General features: G+C 37.1%; 1 protein-coding gene across 3 annotated transcripts in view; it reads right to left on the reverse strand.

Annotated features, from left to right (window-relative positions):
* Window positions 1-18,934, reverse strand: part of ARHGEF12 (Rho guanine nucleotide exchange factor 12) — a 66,576-nt gene that overhangs the window by 33,968 nt on the left and 13,674 nt on the right. For all 3 annotated transcript variants that reach the window (XM_070952533.1, XM_070952532.1, XM_070952534.1), the window contains exons 2-9: window positions 12,780-12,803; window positions 12,368-12,456; window positions 9,874-9,930; window positions 4,320-4,418; window positions 3,882-3,931; window positions 2,994-3,051; window positions 2,010-2,188; window positions 1,485-1,562 (exon numbers count right to left, since the gene is read on the reverse strand). In XM_070952533.1, coding sequence (XP_070808634.1) covers window positions 1,485-1,562; window positions 2,010-2,188; window positions 2,994-3,051; window positions 3,882-3,931; window positions 4,320-4,418; window positions 9,874-9,930; window positions 12,368-12,456; window positions 12,780-12,803 — 634 coding nt within the window. The remainder of the gene's footprint in view (window positions 1-1,484; window positions 1,563-2,009; window positions 2,189-2,993; window positions 3,052-3,881; window positions 3,932-4,319; window positions 4,419-9,873; window positions 9,931-12,367; window positions 12,457-12,779; window positions 12,804-18,934) is intronic.

Genomic DNA, 18,934 nt, shown 5'->3' on the forward strand with positions numbered 1-18,934 from the left:
AGATCATCCGTGGCTTTGGGGTGAGATACCACCAGTACGCTGATGACACCCAGCTGTACATCTCCACCCCAGGCCACCCCAACGATGCCCTTGAAGTGATGTCCCAGTGCCTGGAGGCTGTGCGGATCTGGATGGGGAGGAACAGGCTCAGGCTCAACCCTTCCAAGACTGAGTGGCTGTGGCTCCCGGCATCCCGATATAGTCAGTTGACTCCATCACTGACTATTGGGGGCGAGTCTTTGGCCCCCACTGAAAGGGCTCGCAATCTGGGAGTCCTACTGGATAGGCAGCTGTCTTTGGAGGAACATCTGACGGCTGTTACCAGGGGGACCTTTTATCAGGTTCGCCTGATTCGCCAGTTGCGGCCCTTTCTTGATCGGGATTCCTTGTGCACAGTCACTCACGCCCTCGTCACCTCTCGCCTTGACTACTGTAACGCTCTCTACATGGGGCTCCCCTTGAGGAGCACCCAGAGGCTCCAGCTGGTCCAGAATGCAGCAGCGCGGGTAGTGATGGGAGCAACATGGCGCTCCCATGTAACACCGCTCCTGCGCGAGCTGCACTGGCTCCCGGTGGTCTTCCGGGTGCGCTTCAAGGTGTTGGTTATCACCTTTAAAGCGCTCCATGGCATAGGGCCTAGCTATCTCCGAGACCGCCTGCTGCTACCGATGACCTCCCAGCGACCCATGCGCTCCCACAGAGAGGGCCTCCTCAGGGTGCCATCAGCCAAACAATGTAGGCTGGTGGCCCCCAGGGGGAGGGCTTTCTCTGTGGGGGCTCCCACCCTCTGGAATCAGTTGCCCCCGGAGATAAGAAGAATCCAGGACCTCAATGCCTTCCGTCGTTCCCTGAAAACCTATCTTTTTCAGCAAGCCGGGTTGGCTTAAGAAGAAATTTTTAAAATTTTTAAATTCTTTTAATTAGTCTGTGATTCTTAATTTTTGGGCCAAAATTTATATATATTTTTAAATGTTTTAATATTTGTATTCTTTGTTTTTTATCTTGGCTGTACACCGCCCTGAGTCCTCAGGGAGAAGGGCGGTATATAAATTCGAAATTAAATTAAATTAAAATTAAATATTCCGTATCTCTGGGGGCAGTTCATTCCAAAGCTTTCATACAATGGCTGCCCCCCCCACCCCCCACCCCGTGAAATTAGAACTCAGCCTCCCAAGGAGTATTGCTGAGATGTTTTCACTTATTCCTCTAATACTCGCGACAGATTTAATCTAAGACATGGTGGATGGGAAGACGGGTTTCTAAATGGGGTTGATTACAACTACGTCATTGAGGTCGTGGACTCCCCGATCTTGGCTTAAAGGGAGCAGCCCTTCTACCGATTTGTACAAGGAATTTCACAAAGTCATTCCACCCGCCCAAGCTTTTTACCAGGAGCATTTTCTATTTTGCAACCAGAACATGTAAATATTACGTTAGGTTAAATGGCCACCCCTGAATTTTTTCATAAATTTCCTTTTTGGTACCTGCAGTCGTTCCTGTTCTTTCTGCAGCATCTTCCTCAAAATCTCTACTTTCTGGTTGTGAACAATGTTATTTTCCTCCTAAAACAGAAAAGATGGCCAGTTGTCATTTACAAACACAGTCTGCCTGAACTTGAACAGATTGTCTACAATGTACAAGTCTAACAACCTTATTAAGCATGACAACAACAAATCTTAACTAAGTTTTAATCAGATTCGACTATTAACTCAATTTCATTCCCATATGTTCTTCTCTCTCCTACTGCAACAGAAAATCGTGAACATGAAAGGTTTATGGGCTGGATATATAAATACCCAGAGCAGCAGATCAGACCGATTGCAAATACCCTCTCTAGTGCTATCCTAGTTCCATCTTCTCCTCACACTTTCATATAAATGATTCTGCTGTGATACATAAAACAGTCAACAGAGCGATGAGTTCCAGAATGGGTCTCTTAATCACAAGCAAAATAGGACAAAGAACCTTTTCCGGCTGTAGAGAATAATCAAAACCAATGAATATCTTACCCCCATCAGCACCGGACTGGTAATTCTCTCTGTGTTTCCATAGGATCCAGGGGAGTGAGGTGAAGTCATGATGGGAGACATATGCCCAAAGGCAGCTGAGTCCACCTCAGAATCAGCCAGTGGAATCTGGGGCGACCCAGGTGGGCGCCCCTGCACAGTGAGCGCTACATAGGAACCCGCTGCAGAGGGAAGAGGAAACGCCATTATTTGAGAGACGAGGGACAAGGAAGACTGAATCTATATTTCCTGTTTGTTTCAAAATAAAAGAATGGAGTTCACGGAAGGACATCAAGCACAACATACAAAAGCCAGTTTTTCCTCCACAAGGAAGCAGAATTGTACAGGTATTTGAGAAAAGGCAAATAGTTGTTTTGCATAAGTAGATTAATTCAGTACAAAGACTGAGATGTGTCAGTGATCCAATCTGCCTGCCTGATCATAAATTCAAGTATGTCAAATTTATTCAGCTCGTTTATAGTCGTGGTATTGAACCAATACCCACAGTTTCAATCGTTGCTTTGAATCAATCTGTTGTTATTTAAGCTTCATCTTCTTTAAGAGAAACTGAGGAAGAAGGATGCTAACACTTCTGGAAAGAAGTAAAATGGAGAAGACTAGAACGATGAATCAGAACAGCATCAGAACAGCAAATCCCTAATATGGGCTCAATAAAGACAGGCAACTGGATCGATTGTGGATGATCGACACAACAAAAATAGAAAGTGGGATAACACAGTACATAGTGGAAGTCAACTGTCAATCAAAATACATTCCACAGGCTTGAAGGTTTCTTGGAAATGTTTTCCAAAACTACACTCTTAGTTTTTCAAATATGGGATATTTCAATACTATTGTTAAATCAAATTATTGGAAATATCATGACAGTTTGACTTTCATCATCTCTTGTTGAAATCTCTTAAAAGAATATACATAGTGTAGCGTAGCATAACATAACATAAAGCAGCTTGAAAAGCATTTACTTACACTTTATCAGCTTAACCACCTCTAAATGGTTGGAATGTGTTACCAGAGTTCCATTCACCTACCAAAAGATAACAAAGGATCTTATTTTGATTTTCAGCTTAGGTTAGATGACGGAACTCCTAATCTACAGAGCTAAACTGATTTAACGTCCACTATGCTCTTTATTAGGAAATCTGTCCCAATATCATGGTAAACAGAAGTATCGTCCAGGATTCAGCCACCTCTTTTAAAAAAACAAAATCAGCATATAGAGCACATATTTGTAAAACAACAGAAAAAGACTATATTTTTTTCTGCGGGCACAGTACTCTGCAGCTACAGTTTAGGGATTCTGAGGGCTAGTTAAGAAAAAAAAAAATCAACTGTACAGTTATAAGCAGGAACTCTGGCTTTGCTTCCATGTATATGTCATTCAGGTTTCAAGGCCTAGGGCATGAAGTTGGAACCGAGTGCCATTTTATATCAGCCTACAAAGCAAAATTATTTTAAAAAGCAGCTGGAAACAGGCACTTATTGCTCACAGTAAAGGACTAATTTAAGTTCAATGGACTTCAGATGCTCCAATACCTATGCTTAGACTGCCTCTTTTTGTCTCTAATTCAAATCCCCCCTTTTTTGTATAGGCCTGGGTTTTTTTTTGTTTGTTTGTTTGAAAAAAAAAATTATTTGCCACTTAACATTCAGCTTTAATGAACACCCCTCACCGCACCTGCACATCAAAAGAAGGGTTTATTTGTATTGCTAATTCTAAATATAGACAGACAGCCTGCTTTCAAACTGTTCCCGAGAGGTTAGGTTTAGCAAAATATATACAGTGATGAAAACTACTGAAGCATTCCTAGTTCTCACCTCCTTCAATTTATTCTTCCAGCACTTAATGATCCTTACCTTAATGATTCGGTCACCAGTTTGAACCCCAGCCCGCATGGCTGCTCCATCTAGAGAGAAGAATCAGCTACTTAGAATTCAATACATTATTTCTAGCATTTCCAGTTATGCAAGGTATTGTAGAAAAAGAGTCTTGTTAGCAAGAAATTAGAAAAGGGTGTGGTAGCATCTTTTCCAACTAGCACGTTTTACTAAAAGGCGTAAGCTTTTGGGGAACTTCCGCTCACAAAAACTCATCCCTTTTAATAAAATGTATTAGTTGGAATATGTTCTGCCAGATTCCTTCCTGCTGTGCAAGGGCCACACTGAACGAAGAATGACTTAAGCATGTTTTTACAGCACACAGTACATTTACATTCCATGCATTACAGTTGCACACAACTTCCATTGTGTGATGGAACTGTAACAGGCACAGCGGTCCTGTATCAGCCTACTTACCTTCCTTGACAGATTGTACAAAAACTGGATTGTCACCACTGACTGTTAACCCAAATCCATTTTCATCCCGCTGAATAATAACGCATCGTTGAACTAGACCTGAAGGAGAAAAATAAAAAAAATGACAATGAGACGTCAGTGTAGTCATCAGAGAAAAATCGTATGATGATGATGAAAGTTTCTCAAAGTCCACCAAATGGAAGAAAACCAAACAGAAGATTTGGATAGAAGGCAGAAGATAGTAAGTCAGTTGCCTTTGAAGGACTGATTATATGAAATAGAGATAGCAAGGAGAAGTTTGCTTTGTATACTGATCGTATTAATAAAGGAGAATATTTGTAGCACAGGGTTGATATGAGGGGGTCCTTGGGGTTCTTGGTTGTGTTACTTGATGTTACTTAGTTTGGGTAATGAAACGTCTGCAAGAAAACAACCAAGCTCAGAGACAACCAAGTCCCCCTCATTGATCATATTCTAAATATAAATATTTTCAAAATTGTTCTTTAAATCCGTAGTTTGGCACAGTGATTAAAATGCAATATTGCAGATAAACTCTGCCCACTGCCAGGAGTTCAGTCCTGACTGGCTCAAGGTTGACTCAGCCTTCCATCCTTCTGAGGTCGATAAAATGAGGACTCAGATTGTTGGGGCAAGAGGCTGACATTTATAACGTGCTCAGAGAATGCTGTAAAGCACTATGGAGCGGTATATACATCTAAAGGCTATTGCTATTGCTTTTAAATCGTTCCATACATATAACCTCTCCAAATAAAATGGATGAAATGTCTTATTCTAAAAAATGACAGAAGATTCACTCAAATGGGCATGATTCGTACATCTTTCCACTAGCAGGAAAGTAACCACTAATAAGCAATTTAAATTCTCGGGGAGTGGAAGCTGATCATGCTTTGAACTCATTATTACAAAGTAAATTACAGCCTTGCACATTCAACTGCGAGGAATGATCAGTCAAGTTGCTAATCTATTAAATGCCATGAAGATCCATTTTGTACTCATTCAGATATTGCATCTTTAAAATATTATCTATATTTCAACAGAGCCTTAATTACAAGGGATGCAATCTGTTTCTCCTCCCCCACCCAAACAGAAGCCAATCATTTCAATCAGATGTGGGCTACACCAATGAAAGACCATCAGGACTTCTTTGGTGTATCTAACTCCAAATACCTTTCTTTGTGTTTATGTTCAATGACAGCTCGGATTCAAAAATCTTAATTATCAAGGATGTATCTCACTAATTGATAGTAAGCTCCTACTTTGATGCATTTGGGAATCATAAATTATGGGACTCAGCACACAGTGATTGATTCCACTCATATTCTCTCCCATTTATGGATACAATTGCGTTGAATCACACTAAGGAGCTGAGGGCCTGGGCTGTTTTTTGTTTTGGTATGACTTTAAAATTGACAATCCAATCGTCAAAGTCTAGATTTGTTCCACGGGGTGTTACCTTGGCAACAAACTTCCAAAACAGCTGGTTATTTAATTAATATCATTTCTTATAAACCGTGCCAGGCTTATCACAGGGTAATATCATTGCATGTCTGTAATGCAAAAATTCTTTAAAGATATTGCCAATTCCAGATTGAAAATTGCCTATTGCATTGTCTCTTCCCACTGTGTGGGAAAATATTGTCAAGGTAATAGGCTCTTATTGCCTAGATTCTACTGAGAACAAAGGGGTATTATTTATTAGATATGGTGTCCAGATTGCTCACTGTTTAGCTTCTTTTGTCATAACATTAGACATAATAGCTGAAGGCTGTAATAATTGTAAAGGGGATTTCTCTATTTAATGAGGTAAGTACTATGTAAACTCAGTGAAGATTAACTTTAATGTTTTGTCTCTTGCTGTGGGTAAACCCTGTGTACCAGTCCATTGATACATGGATAATAAAGTAGAATAGATACAGATTGATTTTTTTTTATTAAAATGTGACCGTATATTTAAGAAGCTACTTCATAACTAAGACAAATAATTGACCTGAATAAGAAAGTGGGAGAAAAGTGCAAAAGCATCAAATTGCTCAGATAATTGGCCAATTTTCAAATACAAAATTATGTAATACTAGAGCAAAATTAAAGCATTCATCCAAACATCACTGGATATAGCTCTATCAATTCAGCTATTTAGAGCACATATGTGATGGATAAAACAACTTTTAATAAGAATAAAATTTGATACAGCAATAATTCTTGATAAATACAGTAGATTGCAAATTCATTATATAAGCAATTGCTCACACATAATGAAGAACTGCAGGATTTTTTTCTCTGCCTATGCACTAATTTCATTTTTTAAAAAAACCTCTAACAAAATATAGGGAATAAAAATGCAAGCACAAGCTATTTATGGACTATTTCCTAAAGAAGGCTAATTGTATAGTCTATTCTGGTTTGTATTCTTGGTTTAACCATACTATCAAGGCAGTGGTGAAACTCAAATTTTTTTACTACTGGTTCTGTGGGCATGGCTTGGTGGGTGTGGCAGGGGAAGGATACTGCAAAGTCTCCATTCCCACCTCACTCCAGGGGAAGGATACTGCAAAAACTCCATTCCCACCCCACTCCAGGGGGAAGGATATTGGAAAATCTCCATTCCCACCCCACTCTGGGGCCAGTCAGAGGTGGTATTTGCCGGTTCTCTGAACTACTCAAAATTTCCACTACCGGTTCTCTGAACTGCTCAAAATTTCGGCTACCAGTTCTCCAGAATCTGTCAGAACCTGCTGGATTTCACCCCTGTATCAAGATAGTGTCAAAGCTGCCCGATAAAGAATAGAACTGGTTATATTTCTGATTTTTAAAAATCCAAAAACAAAAGAAAACTTGAGTATCACTTCACCTCCAATTTTAAGGAATTAAATATTATTAGCCTTGAGTCAAAGGTAGTTTGAGTCAAAGTTAAAGGTAAGGTGTAGAGAAGTAAAGCCAAATAAATGAACCACTACTCATATAAAATTGCCTAACAGACAATTTCAAACATGATCATGAATAGTTTCTTTTTCTGTGAATATCTTCCTAATTTTGTTTCCAAAACTGCTATTGATTAAATGTTTTGGAATAGATGCCTTGTGACACTTTCTAGAAAATTCCACAATTATAATTTAAGAGAATATCCAAAAGAAAGCTTTAAAAAAAAGGAACTGGTATTGATCCAGATGAAGATCTTTTATTGACTGAAATTGCTCATTCATGCCTTGATATTATGTTATCCTGTGGTTATAAAAGCAGAACCAAGAATTTTAAAGTATGGTTTTTGCTTATAGTTATTGCTTATAGCTATGATACAGAAAGACCTAAGTAAATGAAATGGAATAGCACAATGTATCCATCTGGAAAGTAATGCAAACAAGTGTATAAGAGATTTATGAACCTCAGTTTTTGTTTTCGTGATGTCTAGCATATGCAATAGTGTGTTTTAAAAGCTGTAAAATTCATTGAAATAAATAGTAATCTTAATGGCTGGGTGATTAGAGTTCCTTGATAACTAAAAAGTAAAACTAAGTCATTTTGACTTATGTCAAAAATGTTTGCATGTAACTCAAGAGCTGTATGTTTTTTTTTTGTTTTGTTAGGAAACTACAATTTCTGTAAATAACTTCAACTTCAATTTCAACATGCCTTCTTAGAAGCATTTAAATGCCTAAAATTACTTTTCTTGAGGTTCAAACCAGGACACAGCTTGGAACTGGTCCTGTAGATCTCTTTCTTCAGAATATAAAGGAATATAACATTTAACCCATTTTATAGCAAACATCCGTTCAGGTGTTAAGAAACAGAAAGACTGAAAAAAAGATTGACGCCCGCTAAAATGGTATTCCTTACTTACTTTATATCTTTCCATACAGCAATCAAGCTCTATGGACCTTTCATTCAGGAAAGGAATTTCAATAGTTTTCACCTCAAAAAGGTAACTGCCACACCTTTAATCCCCTTTGACACTTTTAGATATTTTTTTCCCAATGCCCAAAAGCAAGCAGAAAGACTGCAGTCATCAGCAATATAAAGCACAGCATTTTCTGCTGGAAGGTTCTTAAATAACTTCCCCCGTCCAAAGCAAATATTGCAAACTTTCCATACAGATTTCAGGACTGGAAAGAAGAGGGAGAAAAGGAAGCAACCTAGGAAAGCCAATGACTACTGCAAAGAAAGGAGAGGAGCTTTCACAGTTAAACTGTAACTGAACATAGGAAGTCTGAGAGGAAATGGGTTGCATTATGAAGTCATACTTTATTATACATGTTTATGAAAAATCAAGATATAGCATGCAACAGAGAAAACAAACTATGGATAGATTCTAATTGGCGTACTAAATATTCCCACCAACAAGATAGATTAGTTATTTCACACACAAAAAGAACTTCGTTATGCAGTGGTTTCTCCCAGTAGTACATTAATAAAGACTAAAACTAGTAGTTACACTTCTATACAATACAATTGCATTACAATTTATTTATTTATTTTATTTATTTAGTTTGTCAAACATGTACAAGATAACAGGAATAAGTATAAACATGGATATGAATACAGGAAATGGGTACGAATAAATGGGGAATGTAGAAAGAGATCTACAGCACAGTTCCAATTCTTAAATTGTTATGTAAATGTTTTTTCTCACTGTACAAAATGTGCAATAGCTGCAAAGGAACTATATAAAATCCCCATAAAGGGATTTTAATGTGATAAAACCACCCATTGTTGCAAACACAGTTTTTATTTTTAAAAAGATGTTTTAAAGATGGCTAAGATTTCTTTTAGGGGTATATCTGCAGCCTCCACTACAGGTACTTCTTACCTATCAATCAAAGGGACAGAGATATCTATTTTATAAAACTTTCTGTCTCCATAAAGAAGAGATAGGATTTTGTTTGTTTTTTGGGGGGAGGGGGGAAATCTAAGGAAATCTTTGGGAACTGGTTATGAGCAATAATCTTAACAGTTTTGGGTGCTTCAATTTAAGCTACTTCCAACTATTCACAGGGTTAAATAGCAGCAGACAAAAAAATTAAGGCAGGCTATGAAGGTTTCTATCATGCAATTAACTGAAATGTCATTGTAGTTAGAAAACCATCCATTCCATGCCACAGTTCTATGGAATTTTTAAAATATTTCATATGATAAAGAGGTACCTACACCACAAGTAATAGTCGAGAAGCTAAAAAAAATAAAAAGACTGTTCCTTTTTTCAAGCAAACTGCTATCATATTCCACAGAGTACAACTCCACACTTTCAGAAAATTGTTTTACCTACATAATGGTTAGTGCCAATTCCTCAAACTTTCCAACCCAAAGAAAAGATGTCATTTAGATCCTGGAAGACAATATAAAAAACATCTAATATTCGCTACAAAGGTTAGTATCCACCAGCAAGCTTGCACATTTAAGCCACATTAAAAGCTCAGTCCTTTCCCCTGATGCAAAGCTAGCCATGCATAGCAGGGAAAAGGCAGAGGCCTTGAGCACACAGAACAATTGAACAGAACACACCGAACAAAGGCACAAGGCTACAGTGGCTGCTTCAGCTTACCATATGTCTCGGATCTACTCTCCTCTGAGCTATACTTTGTCTTCCTGGAGGAGCTATCTGCACGAAAGCAGGAGAAAAGGAGAAAGAGATATAGGAAATATGGAGACCAACATGGAAAAACTTCATTAAAAATGATTTCTACAATTGGGTTAATTCATGCAAAACACAAACAAGATATGAGCATACAGAGATGGTAACATCTGAAATCAGAATGTGAAATAATAGTAGTTGACTGTATAGATAACATCAAATGTAAAGTTCCAGAAAAAAAGAAGGCATCATAATCAAGCTCCCTCCTTTCTATAGTAAAGAGTAATTGGAAAAGATGTTTTATAAATATAAAAATATAATGCACAGCCTTTTATATTGGCAAAGCCCTATATTTGCCAATGGTACCCAGAAAATAATTAATAGTTGAAGTATCCCAACCACAATGGGAAAGGGAGAAAGTCTTGGTTAGTTTGAAAATATTTTTTTCCTCCATCCTTGAAATAGCTAGGGATGATGTGTTGCTTCATGGATATCTCTTCTTAGGAGATATACTGTCAAAGGATTCTGAATATGTCCACTCATAATGCTGTAGGGACATACGAAAGTATAAATATACTTTCATTTCTTTGGCTATTCCTATTTCAATTATTTTTAATGTCTGTTTGTACTAATTTGGCAAAATTTGGAAATATCAGCTACTTTTATATTAAAAGCCCAACTCTTAAAAAGATCACACTTCATTCACCCTCGCAGTCAAACTCTAAGGAAATATTCTTTTTATGTTACAGATGGGGAAATGCTACCGGAATTATTTCCCCGAAAATAAGACCCTGTCTTATATTTTTTTTGAAGTCTGAAATAAGCGCTTGGCCTTATTGCCATGCCCTCAAAAGCCCAATTAGGCTTATTATCAGGGGATGTCTTATTTTGGGGAAAACCGGGTACATTATGTTATGCAGGGAATAGCCAATTCTCCAAAATTCAAGCCTTAGAACTTCCTCCAAGATCTCATCTAGTAAAGTATCAGCAAAGAGAAGGAATAAACATTTCATCCCAACACAGTATGGTTATTGTTTTTTTCCTCTGTAGTTATACATCTTCCTGTATCACACACTGCGACCTTCAAAGTTATTCTCATCTGTGCTAAATTCTTGGAGGATAACAGACAGAATAGCTAAATTGCACAAATGAAAAGCAACACACCATGTGGGGCCAAGAGGCTCACCCGCAAGCCAGTCACACAGTTAGGAGCATACAGCAGTCAGTCTGGGTTAGTAGGTTGGGGTGGGTGGAACCTTCACATGCAGACTAATTTCCAAGACAGCATTAGACTCTGAATGCAATACAGATGGTCTACAAGTACAGGGAAACAAAAGAAAAAAAATGAATGTGTCCAGTTAAAGTTGATAGAAATATAAAATAATTGAGCGCAATTTCACTCAGAAGAAAACACTCCTCAGCTCCAGAGCCGGGGAATGTTAAGCATTTGCTCCATAGACAAGCAAACTAACAGACAGTACAATCCATCTAGCTCCGTTATCTATAGAGCAAGATCGAGTACTGAAGAGAAAATGGAATACAAGACCCACCCATAGGAATTCCCAAAGACAGGTGAACTGAACAACAGTGCACCATAATCAAGAAAAAGCCTGCAAAATAAATATAAATTTGTGCAGTTCCTCATTTACATTGGCCCACATGGGCTAATTGCTAGTAATATGGCTTTTTCTTTAAGAAAATAAGAATGATCTGCTGGATCAGACTTCTGGCTTGTCTACTCCAGCAGCCTGATTTCATAGTTTCCTAGCAGATGGCCCTGAGAGGAAATAACACTGCCATATCAATGCTAATACTGTCAATCCCTATTAATTCGAAGGAAATATATATACAGATTAGTATAATCACAGGCAAATGAGTAAAATTTAATGCAGTTTAACACTGTTGGATAGGCTTCATACATCTGTTTCCTGAAGCTACTATACACTCAAGCAAAGCTGGAGTTTCTAACGCTTAAAGAAGTCACAATGGGTTCTGTGCATAAGTGCAGAAAGTGTACTACAGGATGCTACATTCACAACACTAGTTTTCCAACGAAAATAAACAGAGAACAGTCACAGAGTCTCAAACTGAATCAAAATAAGAACTACAGGAGAAAACTAAAACATATCTGTTATATAATCTGGCACATAAGGGTTCAAAAATATCTCTTCTTTAATGTGTCGTTTTCTACCTTGGTCTTCAACTTTCTAAGTAGATTTAAAACAAACAAAAGTCCCATCTACTATGCAACTCCAGAAGTATATAACTCAAAAACACAAGGATAAGGAAGAGTGTGCAACCCCACTGACCAAAATTATGCCATTAAAGTGGAAAATAAAAAATGTAGAAAACCTGTTATTGCCCTTGAATATAATATTGGCAAAAGAGGTTAGGCAACTTTTTAATTCCAAAGCTGGACAACAGGAAGATCTGGGTGTTCTTTGGGATGTGAAGGTAATTCTACCTGTTGGGTCAAAATCATGGGCACTAATGCAGCGCTCGACCTTCTGCTTCTTGTCTGCTGGAGACTCTCTGTTCAGAATGCTGCCATGCCTGAAGCCAAACAGAAAGGGGAACAAAATCATTTTTTTACTGCATTACATAAACTGAGCTAATTTTAAGAATCCTATTCATATATTTCATTAACATATTTAATATAATTAATATATGCCCATTTTCTGTATTATTTCTATTTGGGAAAACAATCTACCCAAAGGCAGGAATCCATGGTTCATTTCCTAGGTCTCAGATAATGCAATCTGGTTAGTGGTGTGCAGCTAAATATATCCAGAACCTTTCATATTAGCTTACTGGAAGCTGGGAGAGGACCAGAACTTTCTTAGTAGATACAGAAAGTCAAATGCTTAGAAACTTACCTTGTAGGTTTTTTGAGGGGAAACCTGAAAAGCAAAATAACAAATAAAAATAGTTAGCATCATATAAATTGTTTTCAGATTACAAGAAATCAATGTCAGCCTCCATGTAACAGATTTAAGGATAAAATTACCGGAATCCCTAAAATGAGAGGCATCGTTAAATTCATCAGGACAACTAATATTCTAGTATATAGTTCAATCATTCGTTCAGTCAAACAACAACTGAATTCCTAAATTCAGTAAATGTAGGAATTTACTCCTAAATTCAACGTAATAGATTTTAACAAATATACACTGTATCTTAAGCTATTTAAAGCATCTATTAGAAAAGTATTTAAGAATCTGTTGCACACAAAAACAACTGAGTAACTCATTTCACTCTACACAAAACTCTCAACTGAAAATTGGCTATAAACTGTATAGCATTATAAAGCAATTAAGCAGCTTTGTTTCAAAGCTTTAAAAACTTTATTAATAAAACCAGTATTAGCATTTACAGCATTTTTCAATTCTGTTACTAAAATGTAGGGCAAATTTGCTTCTAGGTTTACAGGTAAACACTCAGAAATGCATTACTGAGAATTCCATACTTATTCTCTCTTTGCCTTCATCTTTCTACATGAAAATCTAGCTTCCAAGCAAGACTGCATATGGCAAGAGGGCAAATTTTACACAGGGCTTCTGGGATAGATTCTCAGAACATGATTATATGCTGAATCCACAATTTAATACTCAAATTACCATGGAGGTAAAACTATCTTTTCAACATGATACCACATTAAGAATTATTTAGGCAGCATCTAAGAATATAGGCAGTTCCATGCAGCGTGTTTTTATGTAAAGTTAGGGTGTTCTGGTTCAATAAATTAAATAGTTCCAGATATCAAGGAAGTCCTTTATCACTCTAAGGGCTTTAAATACAATTGGTATAACAACAGATTTCTTTTTCCATAAGTGTTCAAGATCAACCTCAAGCCTCAGTATTTCATAATTTTTTCCAATGCCTTGACACTAGCATCATCTGGTATATCAACAAGGATGACCATACTTTCTTCTTTTCAATAACTGTTATGTCAGGTATGTTTTGAACAAGAGGCCCATCTTATTTTAAAACTGCACTACACCTGAGTGAACACTGTATCATCCCACTCTCCTTAGAAAGAGGCTTTGTATTTATTCAAGGAAAGCTCTATAAAATAAACTCTATTGCACTGAAATTATGTGATGATTCTTATAAAAAGTAAAAAAGGTTTTTCATACTGTGCTAAGTTAAAAATTGCAACTGCTATTGCATTGCTTATAACAATGAACTAAAGAAGCAGAGATAGTCAGGACTATCAAAACAGGAAATCAGAGAAGGGCAGCTAACTGACAATCCTTACAAATTATCATGAGATGACCACATCAGATGATACTGTATGAATCATCCAAAGTACATGTACAGTATTTATCTTTTCTTCAGGGAGAACTTAACACTGGAGGCATTATTGTATGATGTCTGAAAGGGGTTCAAAACTGGCACAACATATTCCACTAACTTTTCAGCCCATTTAAAACATTAGGTCTTACTCAGCAAATTATAAAGACAGTATGTTTTTCAGACTATAAGACGCACCTGATATTAGACACACCTAAATTTAGAATAGGAAATCAACAAAAAAAAGTTTTTAGCCTCCGTGCCCCCCATTTTCAGGCCCTTTCCAGCCTTTTTTTGGCCCATTTTCAAGGCTTTTTTCTGCCTGTTTTCTAGGCTTTTTTCAGCCCATTTTTAAGGCTTTTTTCCGGCCCATGTTTGAGGCTTTTTTCCGGCCCATGTTTGAGGCTTTTTTCAGCCCATTTTTGAGGCTTTTTTCGGCCTGTTTTTGAGGCTTTTTTCGGCCTGTTTTTGAGGCTTTTTTCAGACCATTTTTTCCAGGGGGAAATGGCCCCAAAAAGCCTCAAAAATGGGTTGAAAAAAGCCTCAAAAATAGGCCAAAAAAGCCTTGAAAACAGGCTGAAAAAGCCAAAAAACGGGCTGAAAAAAGCCTTGAAAGTGGGCCGAAAAAACCCTCAAAAACAGGCCAAAAAAAGCCCCGAAAATGGGCCAAATAAGCCCTGAAAAAGGCTGAAAAAAGGCCTGAAAATGGGGCATGCAGAGGCAAAATAACGGCCGATGAGTGGGCAGGGCTTCGGTAATATTTGGTATATAAGCCGCACAGACATTTTCACCCCCTTTTGGGAGACAAAAAAGTGTGTCTTATAGTCTGAAAAATACGATGAGTAGCACTTAGTTAATGACTACAGTTGGGACCAGTAATTCTGGTCAAGATGTTACAGTTATTAAGTGGGTAACCATGTCATTTTACTTGATTTTCGAACCATTTTTGCGACAATCAGAGTCGCAAGGGTCATTAAGGAAATCACATGGCTGTTAAGTGAACGTGGTTGTTAAGCAAATCCATTTTCCTTAATGAGTGGTTTTGGTTTGGATGCTGCAATTAGTCCCAAATGTGAGTCGGTTGTTAAGCACACATATGCAATCATACGACTGTGGAAGGGCGGCAGCTGTAAGTTCAAGGATGGGTTGTAATTTATTTATTTTTTTAGTCTGTTGTAACTTCAAATAGTAGCTAAGTGACTGGTCACTAAGCAAGGACCACTTGCTTAAGGACTATCTTGGTGGCATTTTCAGGAATGGTTTTTGCCACTACCTTTGTAGGGCTGAGAGAGTGAGAGCGACCAAATTCACAAAGCTGGTTTCAAGACTGAAACTCACTGCTTCCCAGGTTCTAGCCTTGTGCCTTTAATCACTACCCTGAAGTGGTTGTCAACTGAAGTATAAATACAGTGAAACTGTAAGAGTTTAGTTACTAAAGGTTCAGCTATAGTCTAGCCATTCAGTCCTCGTTCAAGCAAGCTCTTTACCACTGTTCCATGACACTGGTCCTTGGATTTTTCCAAAAGCTGATGTCAGGATATTTCACAGAGAAAGAACTGCATTTACAAAATCAGCAGGAAAGGAGGGCTTCCCCAGCAGCTAGACTCAATGTAGCCATTGTGCTGGACTGTAAGTGGGAGCCAGAGTGTTGTCAAAGGCTTAACTTGCTGCCGAACTTGTGCTCGCTTAGGAAAAAGGATTTTCAAACACAACAAAAAATGACAAACATTTCTCCTACCAAATACTGTTCTTCCCAAAGGTATTCATTTTTTTATCATTGATAATGCATTCTACAAACTGGGTAGTAAACTACTTTAGTCGTAACAAACCTATCAACAGAACTGGCTTCCATTTTCCTAGTTATTTTTTAATTTGCAAATAATTACTGGTAAACATCATGGCATTGAAGAGTTCCATTTTATAGATTTCTAGACACTAAGATGCGGCTGCATTGGGCAAAACCTGAAATTCTGAACCAATACAATTAAGTTAAGTTGAGAAAAATCCCTTTTCTACTAACAGAGAATACAACTTGATAAACTGAGTCTATAAAGTATGTTATTATTTATATATAAAATTTGTATAGTTGCCCATCTCATTGAAGACGACTATGGGTGGCACAAACAACTATTCTGGGAAGCAAACAACATTTCATTAATAACTTTAAACAAATGAAATAATTCTACAAGTTTTCTCTGTAATTATGACTTTGAGAAACTGGAAGACAAAGTAAAGAATATAAATATATCAATTACATTTAATAATTTGAAACTCAAGTATGCTTAATGTAAGATTTACCTAGAATCTTTTGTTTCAAAACAACAAAAGTATATAAACTTCCATGCAGAGATAATCTAAATAATCAAGGGAAGGCTTTATAACTCGATGATTGAAAACCTATGTTTGATGCAGGAGATTTGAAATTTCGAGCATCTTTGAAGGGGCTGGCAAAGAACCGTGTCTAAAAATAGGCAACACTGAGCTAGGTGGATCAAGCGTCGGTTTTCATATAAAGCACCTGTTTATTTTACCTACCACAGTCATAACTATAGTAAGCCCAATAAGCTTACAGCAATTTTAATTGTTGTATCTATTAGCTGTATTTCACATGCTTTGCATCATTAAACAGCTATTAAGATCTTCTACTTCAAATCTGTGCAAGAAACATTTAAGATAATTTTAGACTGTACTTGAAGCAGTTGAACAATTAATTTCCCCAGTACCCAAAATATTTTCATCTTCTATGTAACATGGTACTGAAAATCAAAATCCAACAAATATGACTACAGGTTCACAGAATAAGTTTCTGAGATTCCTAGTCTCTATTTTTACTATTTCCTGCTGTATAAGCACAGAAAGCTGCCCTACATTGTAAGGAATAAGAGTACATTTGCTAAAATACATGAAATACGCATTGGCATACAGAGAACACTAGATATGATTCTCCCAACATATTTGACCAATCAAATAGAGGCATATAGCAAGAAGAATTGGCCTTCCATAGCTTAAAATGTATGACTGAGAACTAGAATCCAAAATCCTGTTAAAAGCAAAGGATAAACCACAATTACTGACTCTTCTCCATAGAATAATTTTATAAATTATTCTTATAATCTTTATGGTTTGACCAGCAGGCTGAACCTTTACCTTAATGAAGTATAAAGTTCTACTGATTATTTCATTCATCTTCAATTTAGTTGCTATAATCAGCTGTACTGCAGGATCTACTACAGTAACTCCTAAGGAAAAAAGATCTGTTAAGAATTTCTGGATAGTCGACCGTTTTGTGATATAGGAATAGGATAATTTATTTAAAACATTTATATTTTCATTGAACCCTAATATATTTATTACATACGTGCTTTGGTAAACTTAATTTTAAAACTGAGCAATTCTTTTTAAAAAGGATATTTCTTTAAAATATAAATTTTACCATAATATAGATTGATTGTTCTTGTTTTAAAGTCTACCTATTTTATTGCATAGTATATAGTATCCTGTTGAATAACCTATGAATAAAACAAAAAGAGGATTTTGAAGACAGAGGATAAGGTAAGAGAGGCAAAACAATCCTACTACACTAATGCCCGAATAAACCATAAAATGTAGGATATAAAGAGCATATTATTTCATTTGAATAATACCCAAGATCTTCTCCTATCAAGTGAGATCATTGGTCTGTTTAGACCAGTATTTTCTGCCCTGAGTGGCATTTCTCTAAAATTCAACACCGACACCCTATCTAGCTTTGCCTGAAGATACTGGAACTGACATTTAAAAAGCATATGATCTCTAACTCAGGCTCAGCTCAAATTTATTTGAGCTCTAAAGCTTTAGTACTAAAAAGCTTTAGTACTAAAATAGTACTATACTATTTTCACGACGTTTTCTTTTCACTGTCCGTGCTTTATCTGGTTATAACTCCAATTCTATTCTATGCTCAACTAGACTTTTGCCAGGCTCCCAATGCTGCTTTTCCCTCAATTTCTCTCATTTAAACCTGTTGAATATTTTTACATGGCTTCCCAGTTGAGAACATTTTATTTGTTTGCCTACTGCTGCTTTCCTCCGGTCTGCCAGGTCTTTCAGAAATTAACGCCTGCCAACTATAAACCACATTAGGAACAATATTCAGGAATCAGGGCCTTCCTCTCGCAAGAGGGAATGAATAAAGGTTAAGGGATCAGTTCAAAGAGGAGTTAGCAACTTAACCAACGTGGGGAAGATAGAGAGCAGTGGAGGGACATGTTTTCTTTTTCTGCCCCAATAAACCTAATTAGGATTGTGAGCAGTGCTGGCAGGAGAGAAATTTCTTCACGCTACACTGTCTGTTTGTGTTTGATTAATGTAAATCTTCTCAAGACTCTAACCATGCCCTCGGCAATATGATGGCTGTAGTTCTGTTAACCAGCATCTATGCAACTGAAGAAAGTAAAACACAGGACAGAAAGAGGACCTTCTCAAGATTCTCCCTTAATCTATTCTGGTGACACAATTTCAACAATGGGCTTTGAATGTTGCTTGAGTGAATGTCACTTTGTCACAATACTAAACTAGACATTTCTATCAGGAATAAAAAAAACTAAAAAAAAACCCCACAGAAATAATAATTAGCAAATGCAGAAAAGGGAGGATAGACACTGTCTGTTGCAATGTTCATATATTTCACAAGATGTAATTTAAGGGAGAATATAATTACATTTTGAACAGAAATATCAATTTTCTGCCAAGGTAAGGT

The sequence above is a fragment of the Pituophis catenifer genome, unplaced genomic scaffold (assembly GCF_029215685.1).
Source record: "Pituophis catenifer annectens isolate HBS135680 unplaced genomic scaffold, rPitCat1.0.hap2 SCAF_12, whole genome shotgun sequence".
In the NCBI taxonomy this organism is placed as follows: domain Eukaryota; kingdom Metazoa; phylum Chordata; class Lepidosauria; order Squamata; family Colubridae; genus Pituophis; species Pituophis catenifer.